This window comes from Rana temporaria, chromosome 7 (genome assembly GCF_905171775.1).
Source record: "Rana temporaria chromosome 7, aRanTem1.1, whole genome shotgun sequence".
Classification (NCBI taxonomy): domain Eukaryota; kingdom Metazoa; phylum Chordata; class Amphibia; order Anura; family Ranidae; genus Rana; species Rana temporaria.
This window is the reverse complement of record NC_053495.1, coordinates 41,296,344-41,310,030: the sequence shown is the minus strand read 5'-3', so window position 1 is coordinate 41,310,030 and position 13,687 is coordinate 41,296,344. Positions and strand designations below refer to the sequence as shown.

Genomic DNA, 13,687 nt, shown 5'->3' with positions numbered 1-13,687 from the left:
TCCCATGTGCAGAAAAACACCACCAAAGCATGATGCTACCACCCCCATGCTTCACATTAGGGATGGCGTTCTTGGCATGGTACTCATCATTATTCTTCCTCCGAACACGGTTAGTGAAATTATGATCAAAAAATTATATTATAGTCTCATCTGACCACATGATTTTCTCCCATGACTCCTTTGGATCAGTCAAGACAATTATGTCAGCAGTTATTTCACACCCTATATACTCTTATTAAGACTGCTGTACATCATGGCAACTCCTGCCCATGTGATATGACTCTGTATCAACTACTACTGTTAATACTACTACTGATGCTTCTGCTGCTGCTGCCGCCCAGTCAATACACCTATGTCAGCAGTTATTTCACACTCTATATACTCTTATTAAGACTGCTGTACATCATGGCAACTCCTGCCCATGTGATATGACTCTGTATCAACTACTACTGTTAATACTACTACTGCTGCTTCTGCTGCTGCTGCCGCCCAGTCAATACACCTATGTCAGCAGTTATTTCACACTCTATATACTCTTATTAAGACTGCTGTACATCATGGCAACTCCTGCCCATGTGATATGACTCTGTATCAACTACTACTGTTAATACTACTACTGCTGCTTCTGCTGCTGCTGCTGCCGCCCAGTCAATACACCTATGTCAGCAGTTATTTCACACTCTATATACTCTTATTAAGACTGCTGTACATCATGGCAACTCCTGCCCATGTGATATGACTCTGTATCAACTACTACTGTTAATACTACTACTGCTGCTTCTGCTGCTGCTGCCGCCCAGTCAATACACCTATGTCAGCAGTTATTTCACACTCTATATACTCTTATTAAGACTGCTGTACATCATGGCAACTCCTGCCCATGTGATATGACTCTGTATCAACTACTACTGTTAATACTACTACTGCTGCTTCTGCTGCTGCTGCTGCCGCCCAGTCAATACACCTATGTCAGCAGTTATTTCACACTCTATATACTCTTATTAAGACTGCTGTACATCATGGCAACTCCTGCCCATGTGATATGACTCTGTATCAACTACTACTGTTAATACTACTACTGCTGCTTCTGCTGCTGCTGCTGCCGCCCAGTCAATACACCTATGTCAGCAGTTATTTCACACTCTATATACTCTTATTAAGACTGCTGTACATCATGGCAACTCCTGCCCATGTGATATGACTCTGTATCAACTACTACTGTTAATACTACTACTGCTGCTTCTGCTGCTGCTGCCGCCCAGTCAATACACCTATGTCAGCAGTTATTTCACACTCTATATACTCTTATTAAGACTGCTGTACATCATGGCAACTCCTGCCCATGTGATATGACTCTGTATCAACTACTACTGTTAATACTACTACTGCTGCTTCTGCTGCTGCTGCTGCCGCCCAGTCAATACACCTATGTCAGCAGTTATTTCACACTCTATATACTCTTATTAAGACTGCTGTACATCATGGCAACTCCTGCCCATGTGATATGACTCTGTATCAACTACTACTGTTAATACTACTACTGCTGCTTCTGCTGCTGCTGCCGCCCAGTCAATACACCTATGTCAGCAGTTATTTCACACTCTATATACTCTTATTAAGACTGCTGTACATCATGGCAACTCCTGCCCATGTGATATGACTCTGTATCAACTACTACTGTTAATACTACTACTGATGCTTCTGCTGCTGCTGCCGCCCAGTCAATACACCTATGTCAGCAGTTATTTCACACTCTATATACTCTTATTAAGACTGCTGTACATCATGGCAACTCCTGCCCATGTGATATGACTCTGTATCAACTACTACTGTTAATACTACTACTGCTGCTTCTGCTGCTGCTGCTGCCGCCCAGTCAATACACCTATGTCAGCAGTTATTTCACACTCTATATACTCTTATTAAGACTGCTGTACATCATGGCAACTCCTGCCCATGTGATATGACTCTGTATCAACTACTACTGTTAATACTACTACTGCTGCTTCTGCTGCTGCTGCCGCCCAGTCAATACACCTATGTCAGCAGTTATTTCACACTCTATATACTCTTATTAAGACTGCTGTACATCATGGCAACTCCTGCCCATGTGATATGACTCTGTATCAACTACTACTGTTAATACTACTACTGCTGCTTCTGCTGCTGCTGCTGCCGCCCAGTCAATACACCTATGTCAGCAGTTATTTCACACTCTATATACTCTTATTAAGACTGCTGTACATCATGGCAACTCCTGCCCATGTGATATGACTCTGTATCAACTACTACTGTTAATACTACTACTGCTGCTTCTGCTGCTGCTGCTGCCGCCCAGTCAATACACCTATGTCAGCAGTTATTTCACACTCTATATACTCTTATTAAGACTGCTGTACATCATGGCAACTCCTGCCCATGTGATATGACTCTGTATCAACTACTACTGTTAATACTACTACTGCTGCTTCTGCTGCTGCTGCCGCCCAGTCAATACACCTATGTCAGCAGTTATTTCACACTCTATATACTCTTATTAAGACTGCTGTACATCATGGCAACTCCTGCCCATGTGATATGACTCTGTATCAACTACTACTGTTAATACTACTACTGATGCTTCTGCTGCTGCTGCCGCCCAGTCAATACACCTATGTCAGCAGTTATTTCACACTCTATATACTCTTATTAAGACTGCTGTACATCATGGCAACTCCTGCCCATGTGATATGACTCTGTATCAACTACTACTGTTAATACTACTACTGCTGCTTCTGCTGCTGCTGCTGCCGCCCAGTCAATACACCTATGTCAGCAGTTATTTCACACTCTATATACTCTTATTAAGACTGCTGTACATCATGGCAACTCCTGCCCATGTGATATGACTCTGTATCAACTACTACTGTTAATACTACTACTGCTGCTTCTGCTGCTGCTGCCGCCCAGTCAATACACCTATGTCAGCAGTTATTTCACACTCTATATACTCTTATTAAGACTGCTGTACATCATGGCAACTCCTGCCCATGTGATATGACTCTGTATCAACTACTACTGTTAATACTACTACTGCTGCTTCTGCTGTTGCTGCTGCCGCCCAGTCAATACACCTATGTCAGCAGTTGTTTCACACTCTATATACTCTTATTCCTACTGCTGTTCATCATGGCAACTCCTGCCCAAGTGATATGACTCTGTATCAACTACTACTGCTAATACTACTACTGCTGCTGCTGCTGCTGCTGCTGCTCAGTCAAGACAACTATGTCAAAAGTAATTTCCCACTCTATATACTCCTATTACCACTGCTGTTCATCATGGCACCTCCTGCCCAAGTGATATGACTCTGTATCTACTACTACTACTACTACTGCTGCTGCTGCTGCTCTGTCAAGACACCTATGTAAAAAGTTAATTCCCACTCTATATATACTCCTATTACCACTGCTGTTCACTGATACCACTGATAGTTAATTTATCCCTTAACTACCCCCATTTGTGAGGGTCGGGGTTTTCCTTTAAAGTCCCATGCAAATCAATGGAAAATGTATGTTCCCACATAACTTCTGTACGCCTGGAGATATTTCAATAATACCCGCTATACATATTACTTATATGCCAAATAAAAATATATAACAGTTAAATTAACCCTTACCAACACCCTTATATAAAAGATGGGTATATTTATATTACTATGATTTTCCTCCCCAAAAGGTTAAGATAGGAAGACCGGGCAACGCCGGGTATTCAGCTAGTAATAGTATAAAATGTTTTCGGTTATTATTAAGCTAGATGTGTTGATGTTGATGTTGATGTGTTAGATGTGAAGTTAGATGTGAAGTTAGATGTGTTTAAAAAACTAACAATTTCAATAAGAAATGAAACCTTTGCAAAATATAACATTTTTTATTAAAAAAAAAAAAAAAAAATTAGGACATTAACTTCTGAAGCTCTGTCACCTCATCCATGTTTTTCGCCAGTTGTTGCACCAGTTGTTGATTTTGGCGCATCAAAAACAGTATCTGCTGCTCATTTGCCATTACTCTCTTCGTGAGGTTTTTCATGGCAGCTTGCTTCACCTCTAGCTTTTTTAGAACTGTTAGGATATAAGAAAAAAACATTTGGATTTCAAAGACCGTTACGAAAGATTATTTTCAGCCATAAAAATAATAAAGTCTGACTTAAGAGACTCTATGAAAGAGGATCTGGCAGAGGCAATTCTCTTCCTTAGAACTCTACATTGCATTTATTTGCATTTGCTAAGCCTAGAACTACATTTCAAGATTAATATAAACCATTTCTAGGTTTTTCATATTTTTTTTTTTGGGTTCATTATAGATAAGCTTTGTTTTGGTTCTAAAACAGCCAAATAATGTGGTCTGTATTTTTGAACTGTTAAAGATCATGTTCCTGATGTTTAAGCCTGCTGCTACTATCCAGTCACTTGATTGTTTTCATTGTGTTTGTCTTTTGCTTAAACTGTGCAATACAGTAGACTGTTGGCTTCCCAGCCAGTAGTCCTGTGGTAGTTTGCGTTTCTTTCCCTCAAGGAATCTATAAAATACATTCGCATATTAATACAGAGGAGTCGGAGTCGGGGAGTCGGGGAGTCGGAGTCTGAAGTACATAAAACTGAGGAGTCGGAGTCGAAAAATTTATCTACCGACTCCACAGCCCTGCTTTAAATGCTGTCCATTTTTAGAGCTACATTTTATTGTTGAAATTTTATTAATATATGTGCACATATTTACCCTCCTGATTGACGGTATAATTAACCGTCTCATCCTGCTCCTCTTCCTCGTCACCCACTACTCCACCAGAAGTTTCGGGGGGGGGGTGCAGCTCCTCCTCTTGCTCCTCCACAGGAACTGGGGGTGGTGATGTGGATGGCCCTGGCTGCTCCTCCTCATCCCTCTCCTCCTCTTCCACATCCTCCTCCTGCTCCTCCTCTGCGGCCTGTCGCCTTGTGCGCTTGGGGCGCACAGTTGGTAGCGGAGCTCCTATAATAACACAATGTTCATATATTATAAAAATGTTTTCTAATGACGTATGCAAATTCTGTGTACTCTACTGTATTGTATATGAATACAAATTAATTTATATAGACAGTTAACCAATGGGACAATGTTATATTAAAGGGTCTTGTGGGCACTACAGGGGACTGAGCGTGAGCTGGGCTGCCACCATGGTAAAATGAGCTGTTTTTGTCTCCTTTGTTTTGTTCAGACGATCTCATGTTAAAAAAAAGTACTTGATGGAGTACACAGGATTACTATAACAACCCCACGCCTAACACAGGAATTTAGTGGGAATCTATATATATAAAACTCAACGTGTGTGTGCATGTATGTATGTATGTTCCACCATCACGTCCAAACGGCTAAAGATATTTACATGAAACTTGGCACACAGGTTACTTATATGTCAGCCACAAATATAGGATTGGTGGTTTAACCCATACCCACCCCCATTTGCCTTGGTCAGGGTTTTTCTTTAAAGTCCCATTCAACTCTATGGGAAATACATGTTATTTCATAACAGCTGTAGATATTTCGATAACACTTGGTCACATGTTATCTATACGTCCACTTAAAGTATAGGATCGTTAATTTATCCCTTAACTAACCCCATTGGTGAGGGTCGGGCTTTTTGTTTAAAGTCCCATGCAAAGCAATGGGAAAAGTATGTTCCCACATAACTTCTGTGTTCCTGTCTGCTGTCCCATGTTTTTTTCCAACAGTACTATGAATACCTTGGCTGGTGGTGATATATGTTACAACAACATGGCGTCTTGGTTAACAACATCTGACCTTACATTAATTACATATGACCTTCCATAACTGTCCCCAAGGGACCCGGGCTGGCTCAACGCGATTGCCACTGCGCTGACAAGCCATTCACCTCTGCAGCTAGGGGTTCGGATCCCGCTCTCGGCTACATGTGAATTGAGTTTGGTGGTCTCAGCTCGGCCCCCGGTGGGTGTGCTATGCGAGGTAAGCCTGCGCTTAGTATGCCCACCTCCCTCCCACAAAAACCACCACACTTACACACGCACTCGCAATTGGGTTAACATGCACGCACTCTGACCATGCGGTCTCTAAAAAGAGAGGCGAAGGACTAACGGGGCTGGTTGAGCGGGCAAATCCTCTCACTCCCTTATAGGGAGTCCCTCTGCCCCGTGGGGCTTCGAAGCGGAGCAGGTAGGACGGTCTGTGTGGGAGGACCCCCTCACACCCGCCATTGCCACCCGGGGCATGGAGAAAGGTGGCAGATTACCTCTGGGGGAGGCCTGCCTACTCCCAACTCCTGCAGTCCGGCTCCTCTCTCGAGTACACGCACAAAATACACTTTAGGGAAAAAAAAACATAACTGTGACCAATAACTTACCAGGATGATATTTATTCCGGATACGCCTGACCCGGTTCATCTGGCGCCTCTTCAGGTCGGACCACTTTTTGAGGATCGCCATGCGAGTGTGTTCTTCGCCTAGTTCCTCAATCAGGGAGCTTATAACTCCCTGTTTTTCTTGCTGCCTCCGCAGCTCATCGTATCCTGTTTCCAGGAACTTCTGCAAGATGAAGAACAAAGTATATTGTAATACTTTTGTTGACAGCCTTATGGATATATGACATAAATGTATGCTATTCAACAATTGGAAGCATTCTCGCCTTATTAATCAATGACAGGGGTAACATGACAGATTTTATATACTGCCATTTCCGTCGCCACCTTTTTTACATAAATATAGCAGCCATTATCATTTGCATAATTATGAATATATACTAACTTTTAAACTAGACTAAAATGCAGTTGAAGATAATGAAATAACAGTGGTCAAAATACTTACACAAATCAGCAACTTTTCCTCAGATACAGTGAAATTACTTCCAACCATCTTGCTCTGCGATTGCGTTGCGATCATAAAGTTGGAAACTGGCAAGGGTCCAGGAAATGGTCGCGTGTTGTTCGCGTGTTGATTGCGCTGCTTGGACCGAGATGGGTCCATATGGCTTCGGCTGTATGGACCACAGTAACTCTTTTCCCTGTCAGGAGCCTAACGCCCCGGGGGGTCAGAGACGGGACCTTTTCGGAGGACCACTGACGTATGCAACCGTCGCAGTTTTTTGTGATGTCACTCTTTAGGTGTGTGCAAATTTTTCCTTGCACCGGGTGGAGTTTTTGGGTTGTGTTTTGCACGCCACAGGCTTTTCAACAGAAAATAACCAGCTGGAGGCAGAATGGTTGCAAAACACTACGGGTTTGTTACCTAACTCTGGGTTTCAAGACCAGTCCACCTCCAGCTGTTGCAAAACTACTACTCCCATCAGCCACGGTCTGTCAGTGCATGCTAAGAATTTTACTTTTGCTGCATCTAGGGTGCCACAGTTTAGAGACCCGTGCATAAAGGCCTGAAAAATGTGGGCCTGCAGAACTTACAATACTAGAAGTGCCAGCATTCCCAGGCATGCTGGAAGTTGTAGTTCTGCAACATCTAAAGGGCAATATGTATTCGAACGTCCTTGGGCCTTGAGGACACTGAAGTCAGGACGTTCGCATACGTCCTATGTCCAAAAAAATTTTAAATTCATTATGCTAAATAACAAGGAAAAGTGCCTAAATACACATTTGCCAACCAGGGTGTCTGCAGCTGTCCAGGCATGCTGGGACTTGTAGTTTTGTAAAAGCAGGAGACACATTTTTGGTTAAATACTAATATCTGATCATATATACTAACTTTTAAACTAGACTTAAATGCAGTTGAAGATGATGAAATAACAGTGGTCAAAATACTTACACAAATCAGCAACTTTTCCTCAGACTTTGAGAAATTGCTTCCCACCATGTTGCTGTAATATTGGGAAACTGGCAAGGCTCCAGGAAATGGTCGCGTGTTGTTCGCGCAATTGCGCATGCGCGATCGAAAAAATCGCAATCGCAATATGTATTTTGGTTAAAATATCATACATATTCGATTTCAGAGTGCTGCTACAGCAGTTTTCGAAATATCTGCAATAAATTTCGCATTCGCATGTTGCGATATTTCGATAAAATATCAGGAATATTCTGAGCCAATCAGAGCGCTCCTCCAGCATATCTCGAAATTGCGCAATAAATATCGCATTCGCATGTTGCGATATTTCGATAAAATATCAGGAATATTCTGAGCCAATCAGAGCGCTCCTCCAGCATATCTCGAAATTGCGCAATAAATATCGCAATCGCATGTTGCGATATTTCGATAAAATATCACGAATATTCTGAGCCAATCAGAGCGCTCCTCCAGCATATCTCGAAATTGCGCAATAAATATCGCATTCGCATGTTGCGATATTTCGATAAAATATCACGAATATTCTGAGCCAATCAGAGCGCTCCTCCAGCATATCTCGAAATTGCGCAATAAATATCGCATTCGCATGTTGCGATATTTCGATAAAATATCACGAATATTCTAAGCCAATCAGAGCGCTCCTACCGCAGTTATTAAAAAATCGCAATTATTTTCGCATTCGCAATAGCGAAAAATCGCATTCAATTAATTTCGATAAAATATCACGAATATTCGAATTTAGCGAATATATCTCGAATATTCGAATATATATTCGAGATATATCGCGAAATCGAATATGGCATATTCTGCTCAACACTAATAACCAGGCTAAAACTTACCAACCAAACAGCAGGCCAAATTCAACTGTCTAACTTTGTATGTTTAAAACAGAGGATTGGGTGCACTGCCTCTCTGTGACATGATAGCGGAACACTGGCGAACATCGAGTCCGCAAGTCCCGCGGGCATGGTCATGGAGAATGCGGAAAGGGGTGCGCGTGCCCGCACGGTGGAAAATTTAAAGCAACGTACAGGTATGGTGCTTTGCCCAGCTGTGCAATTCTGCCAACGTATATCTACAGGAGGCGGTCGGCAAGTGGTTAAGTATGTCTAGAGTAACTGAATGTCTAACTAAAACCTTGGAACCAGGCAGGGGATGCGAATAGGAGACAATAGTTGATATTATTATTTGTCTAAGTTTATGTTAGAGCATCTGAAAATAAAATATATCCTATTTAGCTTGGATACATTTCAGCTTTAAGAGATGTTTGGTGCTAGTGGAGGGAATATACAGCATTATTAGTGGTAGCAGGAAACTATGGAGTGCACCAATGCCAAGAACACTGGATGAATTCCATCTTGGTCCAAAGGGGGGAACTTTTATCCTACTTGTAAGAAGCAGACTTTAATAACAGGTTGTTGTACGCTAGAAAGATAATCTACAAGTTAAATTGTCTACTATAACTTACATTATGTATCTTTAATTTCAGAGGCTGGTTGAAGCAGCAGAGGAGGCACATTTGAAGCATGAATTTGATGCCGAGCTACAGGTAAGTCACTTTATGATTTTATTTCTGTTACAGAAAGTTGCATCTTTATTTGAAGGGAAGGTTCTAGCAAAAAAATCCATTGTACTGGGATGGTCAGAGATAGCAGAATCTAGTGTTTCAGAAAGAGCCTGTGCAGCTCAAACCTTTGGCTTCATCAGGGGATTTGTGACATGACCAGCTCAGTGAGTGACTCCAGAGCTTCAGTGTGAACCATTCAGGAAAAACCCAAACCACCTGAGGGCGGATTTGGAACCAGAAACCCCTAGTTGTGGCTAGAGGGACTGGCGATTAAAATAAAGAAAAAATGCAGGGACGCTGGGCTAATTTCAAATATAGGTGTATAACATACCTCCAGATGGAGTAGATAGCTGGGAAAGCCCAGGTGAGAATTCGGAAGTAGTCTGCAAATGGCAAGTAAATTGCCCAATTCCAAAACGAAACTAGCTAATGGCGTCGATTTATCTTTATCCTTTTTTTTTTTTTACAGTTACAGTGTTATATCAGTATGCCACTATAGCCATGGGTCTTATCTGCTAAGTTGATTTCACATTTAAGCAAACATTTGTTTTGCTCATTTGGGTTTGCTTTATTTCCATCACTCCTACTAGACCTTTTCTTCGCTCCTCCACCCTTCTGTTCAGTGCCAGAAGCTGAATGAGATACCCAGTACTTATGGAGTAAGTCACGTGCTTCTCCCTTCTCACATGAGAGAAGTTGTTCAAATCGGACCTGTTAAGTTGGCTATAGATGAAAATTTGCCCTGGTTGAACCTGACAAATTTTGATCCATCTTTTGACATTCCTGCTCAACAGAAGTCAGTCTAGTGATTGACTTCTCTAAAATAGTTGCATAGTTAGTCTGGTTGAAAAATACACAAATCTATCCTTTTCAACCAGTTCTATTATACAATTTTAATTCGATCAGCACCTGCAGCCAATAAGCTGCAGAGTTAATCAGTGTATTCTGACAGGGGAGGAGTCCCCATTGTCAGATTACAATAGCACAATGGGAAGGATTCCTCCATCCACCTCGCTTGTGTGGATCCGTTTGTTTTTCTTCGGTCAGCCCACCCAGAGGTTGGGTGAGTGAGAGAGGGGGCTCTGAGAGAGAGAGAGAGAGAGAGAGAGAGAGAGAAAAGGGTTAAATGAGAGAGATGGAGGGGCTGAGAGAGAGGGGGGGTCGACAGAGGACGCTGCACCCACCCTGCTTCTTCTCGCCTCTTTGGCGAGGATGCGGTCTAGGAGGAGAAGGACGCGGTGCCGGTGGAGCTCTTCTTCTGAGTCCTGGGCTCTCTTAGGCCCACCCACCTATCTGCCCACAGCTCGCTAATTACAGTTGTGTGAGGCGATGGATACCTGCCCGTTTTGCCTAGTGGGAGAACTGGCCCTGGGTGAACCACGCAAACCCACCCAGGATTGGCCCTGCAGCCAGGGTTTTTGTGCGGGAGACTCGGGATGTCTGCCACAGCGCCATGGTAATTCATTGAGAACTACATGCCAACAACCACAAAAGATGATGGGGCTTGCAGTTCATTCACACACAGAGCTGTGTGAACGAAGGATGCGGCCGTATGGAAAGAGACAGCTAGTACAGGGAACCGCTCCCCGTACTGCTGTCACAGGGAGGGGGGTTGGATCAGACAGAGGCTTTAGCATTGGTAACATCTTCCTAAAGGTGAACTTTTCCTTTAAGGTGCTTACAATCCAAGGTCCCTAACTCAAATTTATGCATGCATATACTAGGGCCAATTTAGACAGGTGTCAATTAACCTACCAGCATGTCTTTGGAGTGTGGGAAGAAACCCACACAGGCACAGGGTGAACATGCAAACTCCATGCAGGTAGTACTGTGGTTGGGATTTGAACCAATCAACCTAGTATTGCTGGGCAGAAGTGCTAATACTTAGTAACAGCGCTGCCCACAGCAATGCAGTCCAACGCATGAATGAAAGGGATCCCGACTGGTGAGTTTGCCAGCAAAGTAATGCAGTTCTTCTCTTTGACTAAGCTGATTGACAGGCAAAATAGAAGAGGAGCTTAGTGAGGTTGTATGTACTATTTTGAACAATAAAGTTTATTGAACTCTCACTTGGCCTGATTGATATTGTGACAAAGTAATGCAGTTTGAGTATGTCCACTGTTATAAGCAGATAACAGATTGACAAGGAAAAGTGATTGTCAATGTTCTAGCTGTGTAAAGTGACAGGATGAACTTGGCTAAGTGGTAGCTCTTTGTCTTGGCTCTTGGTGATCTGTATGAAAGCTGCATGCCACTTTCCCCCCAAGCTGTTAGCATTTAATTTTTCTCCATCACATAGAGTTAATTCACTCTGAGCTCATTTTCTTCCTTTTGTTTTTCTGCCATTTAAAAATTCTCTAACGCTCTGCCTGAAGGCTCTTTTTCCTGATGAACTTGTAGAAAACTATTATTATAAGTCAGTGTTTATCTTCGGACAGTTCACATGCGCTTTGCTTAAACACTTATCCCTTTCTGCTTTCGACCTAGTTGAATTTTGTGCCATTTACATATATTTATTATCAGTCATTTTCGCAGGAGACTGTTTTCTAACTAAATGGCAATTTTACAAGAATAGGGAAAATAAACTATTAGTCAAATGTGTGAACGTGTGTTGAATATTTCACAGATTGAGGAAAGCTTTGTAAATTGTAATTATTTTTGAGCCTTGGCATGCACAATTCAGACCTTGGATCTCGTTTTATGCTGGATTGCATACAGCATTATGTCAAGACTCCGTTTACAGACTTATTTAAAATTCAACCGGATTTTGAAGGTTGTCCCTGGCCAAGGGCTCATGTACACTGGGTGGTTGAAAACCTTTTCTGAACGCTGAAAACTTGACAGCTGGAAACCGACGGCAAAAAACGTCCATTTTACAGCTTTTACATACCAGGTTTATGTGAGTTTACCAGTGGTTATGAGCGTTTGAGGTTAGAAGCGTTTTTTAAAAATAACCCAGGAGACCCTCCCCAATGCCTACAATGCATGAAAAACAAGTACATTATAATCTATGTAGCCAAGTCTCGGGCCTCTCCAGGCCCAATGGTGACCTCCAGAGTTAAGGACAGCTGACATCCTTCTATATAGAGTGGGTTACGAGGAATGGTGAGTGTAGTGCAAGATAGATTCATGGGCGCCAGACACTTCTTGAATGCAAAGAGATTTATTGTCTCCTAAACAGAACTCTGGGAGAGAGGGTTTTAGGGCCAGGACACCCTTTTAGTAGTTGCTATGTTAATTGGCAGACTCTAAAACTTCTATAGGTAGACAGTCATGCAGGGAAAGGCACCCAGCTAGACACCACATCTGCATGTGTAGACACGCTGTCTCCTATGGCAACAAAATTGAACAGTTCCTAACAAAAGTCACAAAGAACACTTTCACATCCTCTACAATCTCCTATTGTAGAGCTTCACTCAACTGAGCTCCCAGTCTCTCTCACTAGACTTGCTGATCCACTGCCACTAGTTCCACTGAGCTCTTCCAACCTTCTCTCTCCGTATCTTCCCCAAGCGTCACCCCTGCTGGGTCCCTAGCTTGGCATCCAAGATACATCTCAAGCATCACCCACTGGCCTGCTCAGTCCCTAGCTTGACACAGGGCTGCTCTGCAAGCATCACCTCCTCTGGCTGGGTCCCTGGCTTGACTCCTGCTGAAGTCTCCCAATTCTTCACCATCCCTGGTTGGAGAGAATACTGCTCCGGTTCCTGCTTCATCTACACACAGTGATCCCTGGTAACAAGGTGTATGGTCCCTCTAACCACGCCAAGTTCTCAGAACTTCTGGTTGGACTGCAAGCGTAGTCACAACCCTAAGCTGCTCTCTCTTGCCTCGTGATAGGCCTCAGGCTCTGGCCTAGCAGCCCAGGGGAATACAATACACTTCCACCCAAACAGCTGTCTAAGTGGCACAGAACCACGATCACCTGACTTCACCCAAATAAATAGGCTCTCCCAGAAGGCCAAAGGACGCAAGAAGATCCCTGCCCATTGGTTGAGATACCCATCTATTCCTAATCTGTCCTTGCAATGCCCTTGTCTTTTCAAGTATCACCAGATACCCGGCCATCTAGTGACAGAAGAAAGAAGTGCAGCAATTCCAGAATTAGGGTGGAATCAATTGATCTCCTATCAATTGGCCAGGGCAACTACACCTGGCAGGTAAACTGAAGGTTCAGGGTTTTTTTAAAAACAAGAAACAAACATGTCATAATTACCTCCACTGTGCAGTTGGTTTTGCACAGGGTGGCCCCCCGATCCTCCTCTTCTGGGGTCCCTCAGCGGCGC

At 43.0% G+C, this 13,687-nt stretch overlaps 1 protein-coding gene and 1 long non-coding RNA gene across 4 annotated transcripts in view; one reads left to right on the top strand and one right to left on the bottom strand.

Annotated features, from left to right (window-relative positions):
• Positions 1-13,687, top strand: part of CACNA2D3 (calcium voltage-gated channel auxiliary subunit alpha2delta 3) — a 1,177,822-nt gene that overhangs the window by 423,183 nt on the left and 740,952 nt on the right. For all 3 annotated transcript variants that reach the window (XM_040359261.1, XM_040359262.1, XM_040359264.1), the window contains one exon: positions 9,324-9,383. In XM_040359261.1, coding sequence (XP_040215195.1) covers positions 9,324-9,383 — 60 coding nt within the window. The remainder of the gene's footprint in view (positions 1-9,323; positions 9,384-13,687) is intronic.
• LOC120945245 overlaps positions 1-13,687 on the bottom strand; it is a 71,954-nt gene that overhangs the window by 46,375 nt on the left and 11,892 nt on the right. The gene's annotated exons all lie outside the window — the stretch shown is intronic.